Source organism: Marmota flaviventris, chromosome 13 (assembly GCF_047511675.1).
Source record: "Marmota flaviventris isolate mMarFla1 chromosome 13, mMarFla1.hap1, whole genome shotgun sequence".
NCBI classification, from domain to species: domain Eukaryota; kingdom Metazoa; phylum Chordata; class Mammalia; order Rodentia; family Sciuridae; genus Marmota; species Marmota flaviventris.
In genome coordinates this window covers 82,727,454-82,748,175 of record NC_092510.1, presented here as the reverse complement: position 1 = coordinate 82,748,175, position 20,722 = coordinate 82,727,454, and the positions used below count along the sequence as shown (strand labels likewise).

Here is a 20,722-nt window from a genome sequence, read left to right as displayed (position 1 = left end):
GTCCCCAGCCTTTACCGTTGCCCTCCCTCCCCCTTGCTCATCACCCTCTACTGATCTTTCCACAATTTATTAATACACACACACACACACACACATTTTTTTTAAATTAGTATCTTGGATATACTTGATCTTGGTTTCATTGTGCTGTATTCATGTATGTACATATGAAATTTTTGTCAGATTCATTCCACTGTTCTTCTCTTTTTCTGTTCCATCTTCCTCCTCAGTTGCCTTCATTTACTGATTTTTCCTCTGTTGATGAGAGATTCTCTCACTCTCCCCCTCCCTTATTCTCTGATACCTTACACACATCATAGAAAATATTCAACCTTTGGCTTTTTGGGACTGGCTTATTTCACTTAGCATACTAGTCTTCCAGTTCTGGTCATTTCCTAGCAAATGTCATATTTTCTTTATGGTTAATACTCCCCTGTGTGTATGTGTTTGTGTGTATCACTTTTTTTTTTTTTCCATTTAATCTGTTGAAGGGCACCTAGGTTGGTTCTAATAGCTTGACTGTTGTGAATTGTGCTGCTGTGAACATTGATGTGGCTATGTCAATGTTGTATGATGATTTTAAATCCTTTGTATGTATATTGAATCACATAGAGTTTCCGTTCTGAGTTTTTTGAGGACTTTCCATACTGCTTTCCTGAGTGGTTACACAAATTTGCAGTCCCACCAACAGTGCGTGAATGAACATTTTTCTACATTTTCTTGCCAAGATTTATTATTACTTGTAGTCTTGATAATTGTCACTTTGACTGGAGTTAGATGAAATTTCATGTAGTTTTGATTTGCAGTCCCCTAATTGCTATCATGTTTCTTACCTCATCACAAGTATTACATGTGGTAAGCTTGGCATGGCTGCATACCATGGGTCCCTCAATCCAGAGATGAGAGTTCAGCCTGTCTGATTCCTTTCCTCTTCAATTTTGTCTTCTTTTGCTCCTTTACTTTGTTAGCTTGATTTTTCTGGGTCTTCAAACACTCCATGTTTATTCTCTCAATTTCTGTCATATCATTTCTCTGTGGTTTCTTTGTGTCTGATAATATATATGATAAATTATATATATATATGATAAATAAATGATAATATATATGATAAATGCTCTTCCACATGTTGTGTTGTCATTGTCTTGTCTTGTTCTATACGGCAGGGACTCAGTCTTGTCCCTTTTTCTATTCCTCAGGCTTGTGCTTAGAATTTGATGATTTGCAGAGTGTTATATGTTCAGTACTTACTGATTGATTTACTTAATGCCACAAGTCTTGCTAGGACCTAGAAATAAACAAAAGCCTCCTTTTGTATTTGTTCAATAAGGAGGCATCCAGAATTGACAGATGAAAATGGCTTTGGTATATAAACCTTGAAATCCAAATATAAGTTAGGAACATGATGTACCAAAGCTAGTGATTCCTCACATTTTTCTTACTGATGAGAACTTGCCTCATATATATAAAATACTAAAGTGTTTCCCTAGTAGATTTAAAAAGTAGATGAATTTAGGAATTGAAGTGAATATGTCCTATAAGTAATGTGAAGTAATTTAGAGTTGAAGGATTTGAATTAATATTTATACCAAAATTTTATGTTGTACTTGAGGAATACTCATTTAATTGGATCAAAATGAATTTATTAGAATTTATTTCTACTCTTTATAAGCTAGAAAGAAATAAGATGATAAATTAATATTAAGAACATGTAAAATGCTTTAAACATATAATGGACAAGTATAATTTTAATGATTTTTCCTCCTTGAACCACCCGCTTTCTTTTTCTTTTTTTTGCTTTTGGGGTCTTAGGTGATTATATAGTAGGGGTTTGGAGTGTTTTGTGGGTTTTCTAATGTAGGTATATAAATCATTCAGGGAGAATTGAAAGGTGAATTTACAACTTAGCAGAAATGAGAAATGTGTGTGTAAAATTACTCTCAATTTGGCGTATAGAACAATAGTGACACATAGCCTCTGCCCACCACCAAGAAACCTGTGTCTCTATTTGTCAACTAAAATCTCAAAAAGCTTGAATCCATAGCGACTCACAGAACAATAATAGATTAAGCGTGAACAAAATATTTTTATTGTTGATAACTGCTGTAGTTAATTTATAACCAGGTTGAATGAAGTATTCTTCTTGTTAATTTGCTGAAAATGTAGATACCTTTTCTTAGATACCAATAAAATTATGATAAATTTTTTATTTCAGATGTTTATTCTTCTATAAACATGGGAGGATAGTATATGATTGAATGTCATATATGTGGATAGATGTATATATATATATATATACACACACACAAATGCATGTGTTTTTATAGAGCATTAAAGTTTTATTTCCTTTCCAGATATGTGTTAAATGAATCCCAGAGTCGCCAAAATTCATCTTCAGCACAGGGTTCTTCTTCAAACAGTGGGGGAGGTTCTGGAATTCCACAGCCTCCCCCAGGAATGAGCTTTTATGCAGCTAAACGAGTTATTGGTGATAACCCATGGACACCTGAACAGTTGGAGCAGGTATCATACACTGCTCATCATGGGACTTGACCTTGTACACTTGCCCCTATGAAGTTCATGGAAGCATGTGTGACATAATTCCAGTATATTCAGGTTCTCTAATGAAATATGTTTGAAAGGAGCAATTGTGTAATGTGTTCTTTTCATCATGTCAGTTATTTGTTAAAGCCTGGGAAAGGGAGGAGTGGGAAATGCTTTTAAATTTTTCTTACATTGTTCACATATTTCAAGAATCAAGCACAGCCTATTTATAAATTGAGTATACTTAATTTCTGTCACTTTAGTTTATAATTATAGGCTTAATAATTATCTAGCTCCTTTGGTGCAGTTAAAGTGCAGTTTATCTTATTCAGCTTTTTAGGATGTACATTTTGTATAAAGTGAGGAACTCCTGTGCTTCACAAGTGACAATGTGGGGGAAAAGCATGACTCCCTTTTATATTTCTTCCTGGGAATTTAAAAATTGGCATTAAGAATTTTATTCTGGATTTAAACAGGACACAGATGTTCTCTGAGCAGCTTTTAAAAATGACTGGTGCTCTACAGAGAAGGTGCCTCACTGTGTCTGTGTCATCAGGCACCTCAGGGAAGAACAGATGAGATCAGTATGTAATTATTTTGGAATTCAAGCATCATGGGTTAGTCTTCTAATCCTTCCTTTATTTCTCCATGGCAGTCTCAATGATTTGATCCTTTTCTTTTTGGGAATGTAAGTGACCATTTATCAAAACAGTGTTCCCAGGAGAGGGAAAAAGAGGCAAGTGGGGCGTTCTTGAAACTAGCAAATTCATAGAATGTTTTATTCAGTGAGGATTATAATTGATTAGATTTACTTTATGTTTTATACACATCTCTCTCTTTTTTTTTTCTTTCTATTTTTTTTTTTTGTATCCTTAAACCCCGATGTAAGGTAAATAGTAACAGAAGCTACACTTTACTAGCATGATTTGTGACAGGCACTATACTACTTTGAATACATTGTCTCATTTAATCCTCACAGCAACCCAATGAGTTATAGAAATTATTATTTCCAATTCTAAAAGGCAATAAATTTTTGAGATTCACTAACATCTCACTTCTGTTACTAGGCTTCGAATCTATGTCTAGGCGTTACAACTACAAATTCTGGAGAGTAGTTTTTAATGTTCACTTGTAATCTTAATGCTGGTCATTAAGAATTAAAAGAGCTTTTGTAAATGCATTTTGTCAGTTTCACATCCTACTGTTGAAATAGTTTTAATATTTTCTTCTAATTTTTAAATACCTTTTGTTTTTTCTAAATAAAACAGCTTTTAAGCTGAGTGCAGTGGCATGGGCCTGTAATCCCAGAGACCCAGGAAGTTGAGGCAGGAGGATCTCAAGTTCGAGGCCAGCCTCAACAATTTAGCAAGACACTGTCTCAAAATAAAAAATGAAAAGGGGTATGGATGTAGCTAAGTGGTAAAGTGCACCTGGGTTCAATTCCAAGTACCATAAAAAAACAATCCCCTCCTGCAATCTACCAGCTATTATTTTTTGTAATTTTAAAGTTAGAGGTCTAATGGGTAAAAAATCATATAGGTTTGGGATGTTGCTCAGTGGTGGAAATACCTAGCATGAATAGGACTCTGGGTCCTTCTTCCCTTTTTTTATCCTCCGGATTTGCTTTTTCCATAGCAAAAAGGAAAAAAAAAAGTATAAAGGGAAGTTAAAAATTATCTGAAATCTTGCCACCCTAGTTTGTCATTCATCTACAGCTTGTTCTCTGTGTTTGTATATAAATAGTTTTACACAATACACGTTTACTCACCAGTCATAATATTTATAGTTTTCTTTTATCATTTCATAGTGTTCAGGTTAAAAAAAAGTGCATCCTTTTGAATATTTCTGTAGAATGTAATTACATGTAATATTTTTTAACTAGTCTCCCATTCATGTACATCTGTGTCATTTTCAGTTTTCTTAAACACGTTTTTATTTATATTTTTGTGTACTCAACTTTCATAGCTTTTTTTTTAATGACTTATGTAAAATGAGTCTTTTTTAGCTCTTGTTATAAGTAAGTTGTGTTTAGTAGAGGAGTGAAGGCACTATTTTATGATTTTTTTTACATCCTTTTAAATGTAGCTTTTGTTGTTTAATAAGTGTAAATTTACCAATCCCAATCATTTATATACGAGCTATTATGTAATTGATTTTTTTAAAAATGAAGGGATATGGCTTAGTGGCAGAGTGCTTGCGTAGTGCATGTGAGGCACTGGATTCCACCCTCAGCACCACATAAAGATAAATGAATAAAATAAAGGCATGCCGTCCATCTTAAAAAATGAAGATGAAATTTTACTTTTCATGCATTTGAATCCTGGAGTTATTTTGTAGTGAAATTCATAGCTCCTTCACATTGCATGTAGTTCTAAGCAGTTCCTTTCTTTAGTCTGTGTTTCATTTCAGTCATTCAATTTGATTGAATACTGTCTGGGTTTTTAGTATCTAAAAATATAGAGGACAAAATTTGTATGTTAACAGTAGAGTGGAATTCTATAGAATGTGAGTTGTTTAGTACTCTTTGAACTATTATAAAAATTCATGGAGCACTTTATTCTTAATGTACTACCCTCTTACCTGGAGGCCCCAGAAGTGGACTTTAAAGCTTCATCATTCTAGGGAGGCTGCATAACCTCAAGTGAAACTGTGTATCATAATAGTTTTGTAGTCAAATAGACTTTGATTTGAATCTTGCCTTCATTACTGTGTGTCTTGATTTCTTTTGTCTTGCCTCAGTTTTCTTACCTGAAAAGTATATAGAGTAGCATCTATCTCATAGATTGTGAGGGTTAAATGAAATCATGAATATGTACAGTCCCTGGCACATTATAAACCTAAATAGGAGCTCCTACTATTGTTACTATTAATCCTTGGCTTGTGACCACACTGATAGTTAAACATTGTTTTTAGTGGGTGTAATTTGTTTCCCTGACCACGCTTTCTTCTTCCCTTCATTTATCTACAGTGCAAATTGGGCATTGTGAAATTCATAGAAGCTGAACAGGTGCCTGAACTCGAAGCTGTTCTCCACCTGGTGGTTGCTTCTAGTGACACACGTCATAGTGTGGCAACAGCGGCAGACCTCGAATTGAAAAGCAAGCAAAGGTAACTGAACTTTTCAAAATTGAAAGGACCAAATTTCTAAAAGTTTTACACATATTTGTTCTTTTACGATGTTAAGGAATGCAGTATTCAATTTAGGATATTATGAAGTATACTACTAAGTAAAGTTTATTGAAGAGCAGAATTCTGAGTAAGACAAAAAAGAAAGCTGTTTAGAGATAGAATTTAAGCTGGAGTAGGTTAGGAATGTCATCATGAAATAGGACTTTTAGCTAGGTTAAGATCAAAAGGAATTTTAAGACATATGTCAGATGCAAGAAGTGATTATTTTTTTCTGTTTTCTGGTTTAACAGTTGGTTATTTTTAATAAAGAACATGTATATTATGGCTATACATTGAAAATAATGTTCATAAAAAGAGTTGCTGAGTAGATCCTAATTTACACAGGAGCACATACAAAAAGTAACTAGACTTGTAGGAAATTTTTGGTATAAGAAATAAAATCAAGACAGAATAAAAGGAATTGTGAAAATTACCCTCATTGGTTAGCTATTACCAAGTGTTTCTTTGTTTTGTAAAAAAATGTTTAAATCTGAAGTATTATAGAAGGGAAATAATGGTGGGGCTCAAGGATTAATTAGTAGCAGTTAGCTGAGAAAAGATGTAGGTGAATCATGCCTAAGCTAGAATTGTAGAACATCTTTGCGAATAGTAGATTGTGAATAGCTGAGAAGAGGCAGATTGATAAATTGTGAAATAAGAGGTGGATCAGAAAAGTAGTTGAAGCAGCATAATAAATTGTGTTTGCACAAATAAGGCATACTTGAAAGCAAAACCAATGTGAGAAGCAGGAGAGAAGATGGTGTGGTAAAACTTGACCCAGGCAAGTGAGAGGAAGATTTGCACTATTGCTAGATTTTTTTAAATGATTGGGTGAAGTCTGCTGTGTAATGGGGGGGGTGGTGGTAATCTTCATACATCATAATTCATGTTTTTGTGGAGCACAGGAAGGAATAAGTCTTCATAACAAATGGCAACATGATTGCTCTGTAGAGTTAGGTGCTGAAGCTGCAAATGTGTACTGATAGGTAAGGAAGAAAGGAGTGCTGGGAATCAAATGATGCAATATTAGAGAAATACGGTGGCTTACAGCCTCCCAGGGTGTGACTTCAATGGGAAATTTTTTTTTTTTCACTTTTGATTTTTTGATTCTTTTCTGTAAACAGAAAAGAATTTTTTCCTTGTCCCAGGGCTTTTTGAACAAGTGTAGTGCATAGCCTGCTAGGTTGAGCTGCTCTATGACATTGACTTTTGAGAGGTAATCTATAGGAATACAGTCTACTCTTCTTGTTTGGTACCAGATTGGGCTATTAAATGCAATAATCTGTTGAATGAAGGTGGGATAAGTGATCTATATTTTCTTCTAAGCTATCTTTGATAAGAGAGTCTCTCCATTTCCTCTCTTCTACAGTGTTGATTTTCATTTTATTTGTATGTTTGTAACATTTTCCTTTGGTAACAAGTGTTGGGGTTATAGTTTTTTGAAAATTATTGAAATGGGAAGAAAAATAATTTTAACACCCTATATCAAAACCTTCCATAGCTTAATTGACTGGAATAATCCTGCCATCATTAATAAAATGTACAAGGTATACCTTGGAGATATACCACTGAAGACAAAAGAGGTAGGTTATTTGATTTATTCTCCCATCAACATTGTGTTGACATGAACTGTATATATTTGTGTGTTTTCTTCTAGTTACTTTGGTTTAAGCTAAATCTATATTAAATACTAGTTTAGGCCATCCTAGTCTAGATGAAATCTCCTAGTAACTTAGTTTAAGATCTGGTGTTTTTTTTTTTTTTTAAATATATATTTTTTAGTTGTAGATGGGCACCTTTATTTTGTTTATTTATTTTTTATTTTTATTTTGTTTGTTTATTTTTATATGGTGCTGAGGATCGGACCCAGTGCCTCACACATGCTAGGTGAACACTCTACCACTGAGCCACAGCCACAGCCCCAGCCCCATTTGGTGTTTTTAATGTAGGCACATCAATAATCATGATGCATTGTCTAGTTTAGGGATCAGCAAACTTTTTCTGTTACTTTGCAGACCTTACATAAGGCTACTTACCTCTTGTAACATGAAAGAAGCAGTCTGATATATGTAACTGAATGAGCATGGTTGTATTCCAATAAAACACTTGGACACTGACATTTGAATATCATATAGTCCTCATGTATTATAAAACTTTATGCTTTTTAAAAAAAACTATTTAAAACATAAAAGTGATTCTTGAGTCATAGGCAATTATCAAAATAAATGATGTGCCAGATTTGGCTTATGTGCTGTAGCTTGCTCACCCCTGGCCTAGAATCTAGGACAAAAGATGGGTTCTTCTGCAGTTTTAAGGTAAGATTTTAGCTTAATGACATAAGTTTATACCACGTTTAAAAGTGTTGCAAATCCAAATCTAGACATACAAGGTTGATTTGTTTGCTTTCTTACTTCGACCACTGAGCCACATCCCCAGCCCTATTTTGTATTTTATTTAGAGACAGGGTCTCACTGAGTTGCTTAGCACCTTGCTTTTGCTGAGGCTGGCTTTGAATTCGCGATCCTCCTGCCTCAGACTCCGAGTTGCTGGGAATTCAGGTGTGTACCACCACACTCGGCTTTACTTTCTTGCTTTTTAAACCATAGCTAGTTGTTTTAAAAATCATGTTAGCTCTATTTAGATTAAATTGAATGTGGTGTAGCAGAACTATGAATTGAGACCCCTGAGTTCCAGCCCTGAATGGCTGCATGTGATATGTTGGGTAAGAGTAGCTCATAAGAACTTCTGGGCATCATGTTCCTTATGTAGGAAGATTAGATTAGTGGTTCTCAGAGTGTACCATGGACTTTTGGGGTCACAGGAATTTTTAGGGGTTTTCAAAGACAAGAGATCATTTGCTATATTTTTCTTGTGTGTGATGATACAAATGATGGATGTATGTGCTGGGATCCTCCCACAAATCAAAGGAATACCGTGTAACCAAACAACACTGGCAGCCATTCTGATCTTCACTGGTAAACACTGACGGTTAAAAAAAAAGGAAAGGAGAGAGAGAATAAAACTCAGTTTTACTTAAGAATATCCTGATGAAGCAGTAGAAATTGTTTTGCTTCTATAGTTATTGAGATAGGAAGGCAAATGATTTTTGGGGAATGATAAAAATTGAGCTTTCAAGGAAAAATTAGAATTATGGGAAACTTGAACTCACCACAGTGACTTAGCTTATCAATACTTGGGGCTTTTTCTGATGAAATTGGTGGTATATGAACACCTGATTTTTTTGAGAGTGTGTGTCATATGATGAAACATTAGCTTAACTCAGTGAGCCAGTATATTCCAGATAACCAATGCTGTTAGAAAAATATACAGATGTAAGGGAGTTATTCAAAGTGCAAGATAGACCATGTAATTTATGATATGTAAAAGCTCACTGATTGGGCTTGAGCTCCAAATTAAAGCTAACTTTTAAAAAAAAAAAGAAAATATATATATTTTAGTTGTAGATGTACACAATATCTTTATTTAATTTATTTATTTTTATTTTGTGCTGAGGATCAAACCCAGTGCCTCACACATGCGAGGTGAGCACTCTACCACTGAGCCACAATCCTACCCCTAGAGCTAACTTTTATTTATCAAGTTTCAGTGTCAAAAAATATCCATAATTACCTGAAGAGGTTAAAATAATCCCCACATTTCTCATTATATATTCATGCAAGCTGGGTCTTATCACATACTTCAACTAAAATAACCTATCACAGCAGACTAAGTGCAGAAGAATACATAAGAATCCATTTCTCTTCTAGTAAAATGGCTGTTGAAGATGTTTGCAAAAAGTGTAAATAGTGCTACTCCTTTGGTGTAGTGTTTTTGAGAGAATAGCTATTTTTCATAAAAAAGTTTTTTAAGACAATATATAATGAGTTCATTAATGTTTCTGAGTAAATAAACTTTTTAAAAAATTTTCAGTTTTAATATATAATAAATGCTGACAGGTAATACTGATAGAAATAACAGCTTTTTTTGAGTCGTTAGTAATTTTCAAGAGTATAAGATGATAAATGATTTTGAAATGCTGACTTGTAATCATACATACTTCTTACAGGGAGCAGTTCTGAAGCCAGAGCTGAAAAGGGACCCAGTTAGTACTAGAGTCAAGTTAAAGATTGTCCCTCATCTCCTTCGCTCTAGACAAGCTGCTGAAACTTTCCCAGCTAACATTCAGGTAATTTATTTCTTTCAGAGAAAAATGGCCTCAGGTCTTTTTAATTAGAGAAAGAACTCTGTTAAGGGATATTCAAGAGGTACGTTGATATATAGAAAAGATTAATGAGATTCTATCTTTTTTTCCTATCTTAAACTTAGCTATAGAAATGATTTTTTAAAACCTTCAAAGTATATATTCTACATATGGTTTCCATTCACCCTAAATGTATGGTGACATTCCCGTTCAAACAGTGTGTGTGTGTGTGTGTGTGTGTGTGTGTGTGTGTGTGTGTGTGTTTTCCCCAAAAATGGTACCATCAGAAATTCAAGTCACTAACGTGAATGAACTTTATCATCCTTACCTGAAGCCTACATGAAGGCAATGGCCAATTCCTCCTGATTTTGTCTTCCTAATGTTTTCATCTTTCCTCTATACCTAATGCTAAAATTAATACAGACTCTTCTTTTTTTGGTTATTGCAGAATTCTTCTATCCTCTTGCCTTTAGTTTGGTTCATAGTCAGTCAGTTTTTTCTATTATCTTTGCAATTTGAAATCCTTGTTGGTGAAGTTTGCTGGTTCGTTTACAAAAGACCTTGCTTTGGGGCTGGGGTTGAGGCTCAGAGGTGGAGCACTCACCTACCATGTGTGAGGCACTAGGTTCGATCCTCAGCACCACATAAAAATAAAATAAAGATATTGTGTCCACCCATAACTAAAAAAATAAATTAAAAAAAAGGACCTTGCCTTTTATTCAAATCATGACTTACTCAACACTGGAGATAGTTTGTGTTATATTTTTTCTATTCTAATTATTTGCTTTTTTTTTTTTTTTCAATTTTTAATTGTGATAAAATACACACAAATTTTACCATCTTGATCATTTTAAATGTATAGTTCAGTGATATTAAATACATTTGTAATGTTGTACAATCATCACTGCCCATCTCTATAATTCTTCATCTTACAATACAGAAACTCTGCTCATTAAATAGTAACCCCTCATTCCAATTGCCCTGTAGCCTCTGGCAACTACCGTTCTGCTTTCTGTCTCTATGAATTGATTGCTCTAGGTACCTTTTATAAGTGAAATCATACAGTATTTGTCTTTTCGTGATTAGCTTATTTTACTAGCATAATGTCCTTAAGGTTAATCCATATTGTAACATGTATCAAGAATTCCTTTCTTGTAGGGCTAGGGATATAGCTCAGTTGGTAGAGTTCTTGCCTTGCATATACAAGACCCAGGCCCTGGGTTCAGTCCCCAGTACCACACACACACAAAAAATCTTCCTTGTTGAGGCTGAATATCCCATTTACTTGTTAATGGACACTTGGGTTGCCTCCATATTTTAACTTTCATGAATTATGCTGCCATGAACATGAATGTACAAATATCTCTTTGTAACCTTGTTTCAAATTATTTTGCCTATACACCCAGAAATGGTGTTGCTAGATTATATGGTAGTTCTCATTTTTTGAGAAATTGCCATACTATTTTCCACATTGGCTGTACCACTTTACATTTCCACCTTCAGTACACAAGGGTTTCAATTTCTTTATATGCTCTTCAACACTTATATTCTAGTTTTTGGATAGTATCCTTCATATGTGTATGAGATGGTATTTCTTTGTAGTTTTCATGTACTCTTTGGTTCTGTGTGTGTGTGTGTGTGTGTGTGTGTGTGTGTGTGGTCTTTTTTTCCTTCGTCATTTTTCCTTTTCTTTTGATTTTGAGACAAGGTCTTGTTATGTTGCCAAAATTGTCCTCATCCCTGGGCTCAAGTTATTTTTCTACCTCAGCCTCCCAAGCTTATTTTTGAAGTTTTTTTTATTGTTGTTGTTGTTGTTTACTTTTGGAGTTCTTTTAATAACTCTGGATATTAATCCCATATCTGATATATTATTTGGAATTATTTTTATCTATTCTGTGAGTTGCCCTTTTTTTTTTTTTTTGGTATTTTCTTTTGATGCATGTAAGTTTAAATTTTTGTGAAGTTCAGTTTGTTATTTTTGTTGTTCTTGCCTGCCTTTGGTGTCATATTCAAAACATCATTGCTGTGAAGTTTTGTCTTGTATTTTCTTCTAAGAGTTTTATAGTTTTAGGTCTTACAGCTACATCTTTGATGCATTTGGTTTTTGTATGCCATGTTAAAAAAGCGTCTGGCTTCATTCTTTTGCACGTGGATATCCAGTTTTCCCAACACATTTTTATTTGTAATAATACCTACCTCAGAGCAGTGTTGTGAGGACTGATGGAATAATATCTAGAAAGTTTAGAACACAGAGGCTAGTACTCATTCAGTTATTAAGTTCTCAGTAAATGGTGAAAGGTTAGAAGTTATTTCTCTTCTGGTCTCATATCTTGCCACCCTTTGCCTTGCACCTTATGCTCCAATAAAAGATTCTAGCTCCTTAAATCTGCTGTTTTCGTGGCTCTGTTTCCACTCAGGATGCTTCCTGTGCCTGGCATAGAGGCTGCCTTTGCCCTTTTAGCCTGGTAAACATCTACTCATATTTCAGTGTTTGCTCAAGTGTGCCACCTCCTGTCTGCCTCTTCTTTCATTCAATTCCAAGCTGAGCACTCTCTTGTCCTTTCTATGCATAGTGGGCACAGACTTATGCCTAGCAGAAGGTACTTTAATATTTGCTAATTTCAGATATACTCTTCTGTGTCTCCATAACCATAAAATTGCCACAGAACTTCTTAGATTGCAGTTTCCAAGCACTATTTCCCAGGCAGTGCCTTGATAATTTTGGTTTAGAAAATATGGTTGCAGTAACAATATATTACAGTATAAGCTGCTAGGATTTTGGGACAAAATATTCATCTTTCTGTAAGTTTATACTTTATTTATACTTATATTTATATGTTTTGAAAATAAGTATAGCTAACATCAAGCATTCCACAGACAAAAATCATTGTTTGCTGCTCATTAATGTTCTCCATTTTCTTATATTTTCATTTCTAATCAGAGAATCCTTCAAGATGACATTCAGAGGAATCTCCTCTTTCCTGATACACTTTTAAGTAGGCATGTGTTACCTCATGTTGATTTTGAACACATGACGGCACCAACCACAATTCTTTACTTGTGTGCAATTTAAATTTTATTTTTTCCCCCACAGAATGTTAATGTTCCAATTAACCCCTTTGCTTTTATTATCTATATAATATGACATTATCAGATTGTTCTTAAAAATTTTTGTATCCCTGGTTATATTTGTCTTCTTTCATTTTGTGTGTGTGTGTGTGTGTGTGTATATATATATATATATATAAAAGAGAGACCTTTATTTCATAAGAGTTGGTGCTAAATTTCAAACATAGAGCAGTAGTTTCTGGAATGTCCCAGTCAGGTTTTTTTTTTTTTATTTTTTTATTTTTTTAATTTTAATTAGGTATATATGATGGCAGAATGCATTTTGATTAATTGTACACAATTGCTGTACAACTTTACATTTCTATGTAGTGTCTCACTATGTGTGCAGTCATATGTGCACCTAGGGTAATGATGTCCATCTCATTCCACCATCTTTCTTACCCCTGTACCTCTTCCCCACCCCTTCCTCCCCTTTGCCCCATCAAAATTCCTTTATTTTCCCCCCACACTCCCTCATTATGGATCAGAATCCACTTATCAGAGACATTTGGCCTTTGGTTTTTGGGATTGGCTTACTTTACTTCACATGATATTCTCCAGCACCATTCATTTATTTCCACATGCCATGATTTTATTCCTTTGTGCATATATACCACATTTTTTTTATCCATTCATCTATTGAATGGCATCTAGGTTGCTTCCACAGTTTAGCTATTGTGAATTGAGCTGCTATAAACATTGATGTGGCTATGTTACTGTAGTATGCTGATTTTGAATCCTTTGGGTATATACCAAGGAGTGGGATAGCTGGATTAAACGATGGTTCCATTCCAAGTTTTCTAAGGAATCTCCATACTGCTTTCCAGATTAGTTACACCAATTTGTAGTCCCACCAGCAGTGAATGTGCCTTTTTCTCTACATCCTTGATAACATTTATTGTTGTCTGTATTCTTGATAACTGCCATTCTGACTGGCGTGAGATGAAATCTTAGAGTGGTTTTGATTTGCATTTCTCTAACTACTAGAGATGTTGAACATTTTTTCATGTATTTGTTGATCGAATGTATAAAATCTGTATGCAACAAAATGAAACTAAACTCCTGTCTCTCACCATGTGCAAAACTCAATTCAAAATGGATCAAGGACCTAGGAATTAGATCAGAGAGCCTGCGCCTAATAGAGAAAAAAGTAAGCCCAAATCTTCATCACAAAGGATTAGGACCCAACTTGCTTAACGAGAGTCTTAAAGTGCAAGAAATAAAATCAAGAATTAATAAATGGGATAGATTCAAACTAAAAAGCTTCTTCTCAGCAAAAGAAACAAACAATGAGTTGAAAAGAGAGCCTACATTTTGGGAGAAAATGTTTGCCACACTCACATCAGATAGAGCACTAATTTCCAGGATATATAAAGAACTTAAAAAACTTAATACCAAGTAACAAACTAACCCAATCAATAAACGAGCTAATGCCGCAGTCTGGCTGGGCACAATTCACGAGCCACTTGTCAAGCAGAAGCAAACTTTATTTTTAGAACACACACGCAGCACCACACTAGCTCTTCAGGAATTCCTTCAGAGCCCAACTGCCACCACCAGCTTCTGGCGAGCCTCTCAACCCCCCCTCCTCCCGCTCTTGAGGCTGATTGGCTGGGTCGCATAGGCAGAGCCAAAAGAGTCCCCCAATGAGCAGCTCCGTGGTCTGAAAGGACGGGAAACAGCCCAATGAGCATCAACGCAGAGGAGCCAATCAGCTGGCAGCTGGAAGTTTGCTGGGGCCTCAGTGAGCCAATCAGCTGGAAGTTTGCTGGGGTCGCTTTGGCTGTGGCTCTCAACAGGCTAAGGAGCTGAACAGACACTTCTGAAGAAGATATGCATTCAATCAACAAATAAATGAAAAAATGTTCAACATCTCTTATCATTTAAAAAAATAGTAATTTTTTAGTTGTAGTTGGACACAATACCTTTATTTCACTTATTTATATGTGGTGCTGAGGATTGAACCCAGGGTCTCGCATGTGCAAGGTGAATGCTCTACCGCTGAGCCACAAACCCAGCCCTCTGTATCATTTTTGGTGTAGTCTTAACTCCTCAATAAGACTGAGTGCCTTGATAGTAATGCTTGCTTAAAACAAACAAACAAACAAACAAAAAACAAACCAAACTCTAGGTACCTAGTAATTATAAACCCAGATACTCAGTGCAAATCTGTAGCCGCCGCCATCATCATCATCATCATCATCATTATTTTGGAAGTAGGGGTCAAACCCAGGGCTTTGCGAATGCAAGGCAGTCACTTTGCTACTGAGCTACATCCTAGCCCTGGAGCCCACATTATTGTTAAATAAGGTGGGCATTGGTAGTTTTAGGAACAGAGGTATTTTATGTGTAAGAATAATCTTTCCTACAAAAAGTATGAATTTGTTTTAGCCAGCTTTTTTGCTGTTGCAACTAAAAGACCCGATGAGAACAATTGTAGAGGAGGAAAAATTTATTTTGGGTCTCAGGGTTTCAGAAGTCTTAATCCATAGAGAACAGTCTTCATTCCTTGGGGCTCAAGATGAGGCTGAACAAAATCATGGCAGAAGTGTGGAAGAGAGTGATGAAAAGAAAGCAGAGAGAGAGAGAGAGAGGAATGATAGAGAGAGAGAGAGAGACTCCACTTAACTAAAGCCACACCGCCCCACTGCCTACCTCCTCCAGCCACAGCCTCCCTGCCTTCGATTATCACTCAGTTAATCTGTATCAGGGGATTGATTCACTGATTGATTCATTTATCTTTCTCTCTCTCTCTCTCCCTTCTTTTTCCTTTGGCATTTTAGACACCTATTTCCTGACCAAACACTTACGAAATGTTTTCTGTGAAGTTTTATTATAATTTGTTTAGAATGACTAGATGTAATTAAGAAACCTAATTCTCCCCAAATGATCTTGTCTGCTAGTGTTCCCTATGTTGTGTGGAATGGTGGGAGTGGTAACTTCTGCAGTGTGAACTCAGAATTGTTTCTTAATGGTAGACCTACATGTTTTGCAGACTTCTGAGATTAACCTCAAGTCTCTCTTTGTTTCATCACAAGCTATTAAAAGAACTTCTAATTTGCTAAGTTGGTCAGCTAATAGTGTTTATATTAAGTTAAGAACTGCATTAATATTGAAGAACAAGACATATAAAAGGTCTAATAGTGCATCCTGACTGTTTGAAAATAGTAAATTTTTATTTTTTTTAATTGATGTCCTTGACTTTGTCCCTTTTACATAGGTGGTATATGATGGACTTTTTGGTACAAATACAAATTCAAAGTTAAGAACATTATCCCTGCAATTTGTACATCACATTTGTATAACGTAAGTTCTTTGATCAATCGATCGATCTATTTATCTATCTATCTATTTATTTGGGACCTGGGATTGAACTCAGGGACGCCTAATGACTGAGCCACATCCCCAGCCCTTTTTAATTTTATTTAGAATCTTAGGGCCTTGCTAAGTTGCTGGGGCTGGCTTTGAACTCACAATCTTCCTGCCTCAGCCTCCTGAGATGCTTGGATTACAGGCGTGTGTTGCCATGCCTGGCTTGAACTATTTTAATTGTAAAGTTTTTAACTGCTGGAATGATCAAATGACTTAAGTGTACTTTTTTTTTTTAAACCCATCTTAACTAGAAAGAAATAATTTGTTTCATTTAAGAATTTTCAGATTTTAATAGATAATTTTTATTTATTTCACTTGTCTCTAATTATTTTAAGTAATCATCTGAAAAGATATGCAATTCATATCTCTCTTTGTGTATGTGTGTTTTTTCAAAAGCTGTCCAGAAATCAAGATTAAGCCATTAGGTCCAATGCTTTTGAATGGCCTCACTAAACTAATCAATGAATATAAAGAAGTAAGTGACTTAACTTTGAAATTTTACATTTTATATTATGAAGGATTTTCTATGGTAAATCTTTCTAGTTTGTTTATAGAGTTAAGATTTGCTATCTATTATTCATTGTTTCTTAACATTTTTGCTTGAAGTAGTGAAATTTCAGAAACTATTGCCATTTTCTGCTTTTTATTTTTTTAAAGAAATAAGTGCTAAAATTGATACAAGTCTTGAGGGTTCATACCACTTCTTTAAATAAGATATTTTTAAATTAAATTCATTTTATGCTGCTTCTGTGTACCATGCAAAAACGAAAAGGGTTAGTTTAAGTTAATTTTATGATTTATTTCCATATGGAAGTATTTGGCTTTTCTACTTTTACTAGGAAAGAGTTAATTTTTAGGGGCTGAGAGTTTATTGTTTGAAATTCTATCAAAACATGCATTCAGTAAATTTTTGATTCCTTAAGCTAAGTGGGATGAGGATACCTCAGATTACAGATTTTTGAATCTTGTTTTTCCTACTATATTTCTCTATTTCTCTTACCATCTCCACTATTTCAGGAGAATTTGCTAAAAAAAAGGTAAGGTTTCAAGAACTCTAGTTAGCCTGTATTTCTTCAGTCTTACCTAAATATGAATGCATGTTTGCAGTAGTAGAGTGAGATCAAGATCTTGTTATTGAAAATTAGAGTTGAATTTTAGTTTTGTTCTTTAGTGAATTACTTAAATTCTTAGGACCACTGTCCTTTATGAGAAAAATTCAAATAATAGTATTACCCCACTGGATTATTGTAAAGATAAAATGAGTCAACACATAAATTGTTCAGCACAGTGAAGGTATATTAACAAATATTATTGATGGAAAACTGTTCACTTGTCATTCAGCTGTGCCTGACTTCTAGCTTTTTCTCCTACTGAAAAATCCCTGTGTGGTTTTTAAGGTCTAAGGAAACTTTACATTAATTTATGGGTATATAATCGGATGCTTTGAAGTGGTTGGTAGAAATAAAAATGCTTTGGGGCTTTCGGAGAGAACTGTATATTTCAAAATAGTTTAGAGAGTCCAGATAAACCATGAGAGTCTAGTCCTCCTACTTCCAGGTGACATCTGCATGCCTTCCTGACATATGTATTCTTGAGTGGCTCTTCAGATGTGGAAGGGTGAATCCTAGGTTAAATGTATAAATTTCACCTTGCAGAAATTTGTTACTATTTAGAGTAATCAGTCAGACTGCTGGTTTTTATAAAATTGTGTCTGAATTTTCAGGAGGGAACTTCACCAATTTACTTGATGACTCTGACCCTCTTATTTTCTATGGTAGAAGATATAAGAGGAAGCTCTTCATTGTAGTGCAGATTTTTAGAAAAATCACACTGTAGCTTACTGCAATCTGGTGAGAGAGGGAGGATCTTACTTATATTAGTGATGAATGTTCTAATAAGTTAAGCTGTTTTCCTAGTGTGTTGAAGATGGATTTTGGTGTTTGCAGGATGCATGGTGTTGAAAATATCCTGCACTTAGCACCAGCTAAGAGAAACCTTCTATAGATGATCACTGCATTTTCCTTTTGGAATAGGTTGGGAAGGAAAGGGTTTTCTTTTTTGTTTTTTTTGTTTTTGTTTTTGTTTTAAATTGTCATTTGTTTGTTTTCGTTGCTGTTTTTTTGTTTTTCCTTTTTATATTGTGATGGATGCTGGGTTTGAACCTTTTTTGTTGTTGTTCAGATGCTATTATCATGTAGTTAGAGTGAGATCTAGATTTAGCAAGAAGTAAAATAATGCATGTAATTGCAGCGAAAAGGTTTTGCTGTTTACTTTGTTTTGTCTGTTTTTTCTTTTCTTTTTTCTTTTTCTTTTTCTTTTCTTTCTTTCTTTTCTTTTTTTTTTTTTAATTTTAAGGACCCTAAACTACTGTCAATGGCATATTCAGCTGTTGGAAAACTCTCCAGGTGAGTAAACTCTTTTTCAGTGGGAGATATCCTGTTGGTAAACTGAGAAAAAACTGGCATTTAATAATGAATGCTGAATAAATTTGTTGTGATTATGAAAGGAAATGTATTTTAATGGCCATTAGTTGTTTAGAAAACTCTTCCTTTTGTAGAAGAAAGAAGATGTAAGACATTTAAATTTACATTTGAAGATATATATTACCATAAAAATGTATTCTTCCAATGGGATTTTGAACTGGATTGCATGATAATGGGTTAGAATTTTTGTCCCTTACAGACTTTTGATTGACTTTAAGTGTTCTTATTGCTACTAACCACTAAATTCTACAATCCCTATGGTCATTTTTGTCTAGTGATTCTTTTTTTCTGTTTATATTGTGTTTGTGTTTATATTGTTATTCTTTTTTTTTTTTTTTAAAGAGAGAGAATTTTTAATATTTATTTTTCGGTGGACACAGCATCTTTATTTGTATGTGGTGCTGAGGATGCCAGGAGAGTGCGTTACTGCTTGAGCCACATCCCCAGCCCTATATTGTTATTCGAAATAGCCCTGTTTTCAAAGATAGATTTATTTTCTTTTCTGTATGATTCTTCATTTCAATTCCTCCTGGTTTTATTTTCCTTGCCTATATTTCAAAGGAAGGACATAAAGATCAACTGTCCTGCCTGGTACCATATGATGCTTTGGCTCCATGCATAGACTCTATATCTGCTGCTGTAGAATAGATATTGAGCTTTGGGGTTCAGACAAAAACAACCCCAGATCCACTCATGCAGCACAGGGTTTTCACAAACCTTGTCCCTTGTCTGTTGGCACGACCTTAACCTTTAGTTTAAAATACAATTTTGTCTTACCTCTTTTTTTCATGTTAAAATCAGAAATGTTAACTGAATGCATGGAATTTATAGAGGGACTATCTAGAAAAAAATACATATTAATCAAGGGTTGCTTGGATTAGATAGTTGAAGAATTAAATATTTACTTGTAAAAATATTGGATTCTTGGGGGAAGTAATCTAATTATGCAGACACTGTGTTCAGAGATGAAAATATGAGTTTAGGAAAATTTGTGTGTAGTTTCATTTTCTCTTTCATCTCATGAAATTATGATCATAATGATATCGTTATATTTTCTTACAGTCGAATGCCCCATTTATTCACTAAGGATATAGCTCTTGTGCAGCAGCTTTTTGAAGCCCTGTGTAAGGTAGGGAAACAGATGGTAAGTTTATGCTTTCTGCTTAGATGCACACTTGGAAGTCAAAAGGGAGGGAAACACTATTTTTATCATCCTTACAGGAAGAGCCTGAGACACGGCTTGCCATACAAGAAGCATTATCTATGATGGTTGGGGCATATAGTTCTTTGGAAGGAGCACAGCGAACTCTGATGGAGGCACTTGTGGCTTCTTACTTAATAAAGGTAGGTCCAACTTTGTGAATGACAATGGCTGGTAGCATACACATTTTACATTTAAAAAACTTGTTTTTAAGTGGATACAAAAATTATACATATTTATTTATGGGATATGTCACGTTTCAATACATGTATATATTGTGATATTCAAATCAGGGTAAGCATTTCTGTCTTTTCAAACATCTGTCTTTTCTTTATGGTAAAAAATTAAAAATCCTTTCTTCTGGCTTTTCTGAAATATACAGTAAGTTATCATGATCTATAATCACCCTACTATGCAATAGAACACCAGAGCTTATTTCTTCTAACTGTAACTTAGCACCTGTAGACCAACCTTTCCCCATCCTCTATGTCCTCTACTTTGCCTGTCTGGTAACTGCTACTCTACTTTCAACTTCTATGAGATCAGCTCTTTTAGATTTCACATATGAGCGAGATCATGTTGTATTTGAGAGAAAAGCAGAAGGAAAGAAAAACAAGATGCTTATGTCAAAAGTAGTCATCAGGAAGTAAT

At 34.6% G+C, this 20,722-nt stretch overlaps 1 protein-coding gene across 4 annotated transcripts in view; it reads left to right on the top strand.

Annotated features, from left to right (window-relative positions):
* Ecpas (Ecm29 proteasome adaptor and scaffold) overlaps window positions 1-20,722 on the top strand; it is a 114,847-nt gene that overhangs the window by 45,637 nt on the left and 48,488 nt on the right. For all 4 annotated transcript variants that reach the window (XM_027942974.2, XM_071600832.1, XM_071600831.1 and 1 more), the window contains 9 exons: window positions 2,349-2,517; window positions 5,507-5,646; window positions 7,208-7,289; window positions 9,773-9,892; window positions 16,236-16,321; window positions 16,784-16,862; window positions 18,743-18,792; window positions 19,933-19,999; window positions 20,092-20,214. In XM_027942974.2, the coding sequence (XP_027798775.2) occupies window positions 2,349-2,517; window positions 5,507-5,646; window positions 7,208-7,289; window positions 9,773-9,892; window positions 16,236-16,321; window positions 16,784-16,862; window positions 18,743-18,792; window positions 19,933-19,999; window positions 20,092-20,214 (916 nt within the window). The remainder of the gene's footprint in view (window positions 1-2,348; window positions 2,518-5,506; window positions 5,647-7,207; window positions 7,290-9,772; window positions 9,893-16,235; window positions 16,322-16,783; window positions 16,863-18,742; window positions 18,793-19,932; window positions 20,000-20,091; window positions 20,215-20,722) is intronic.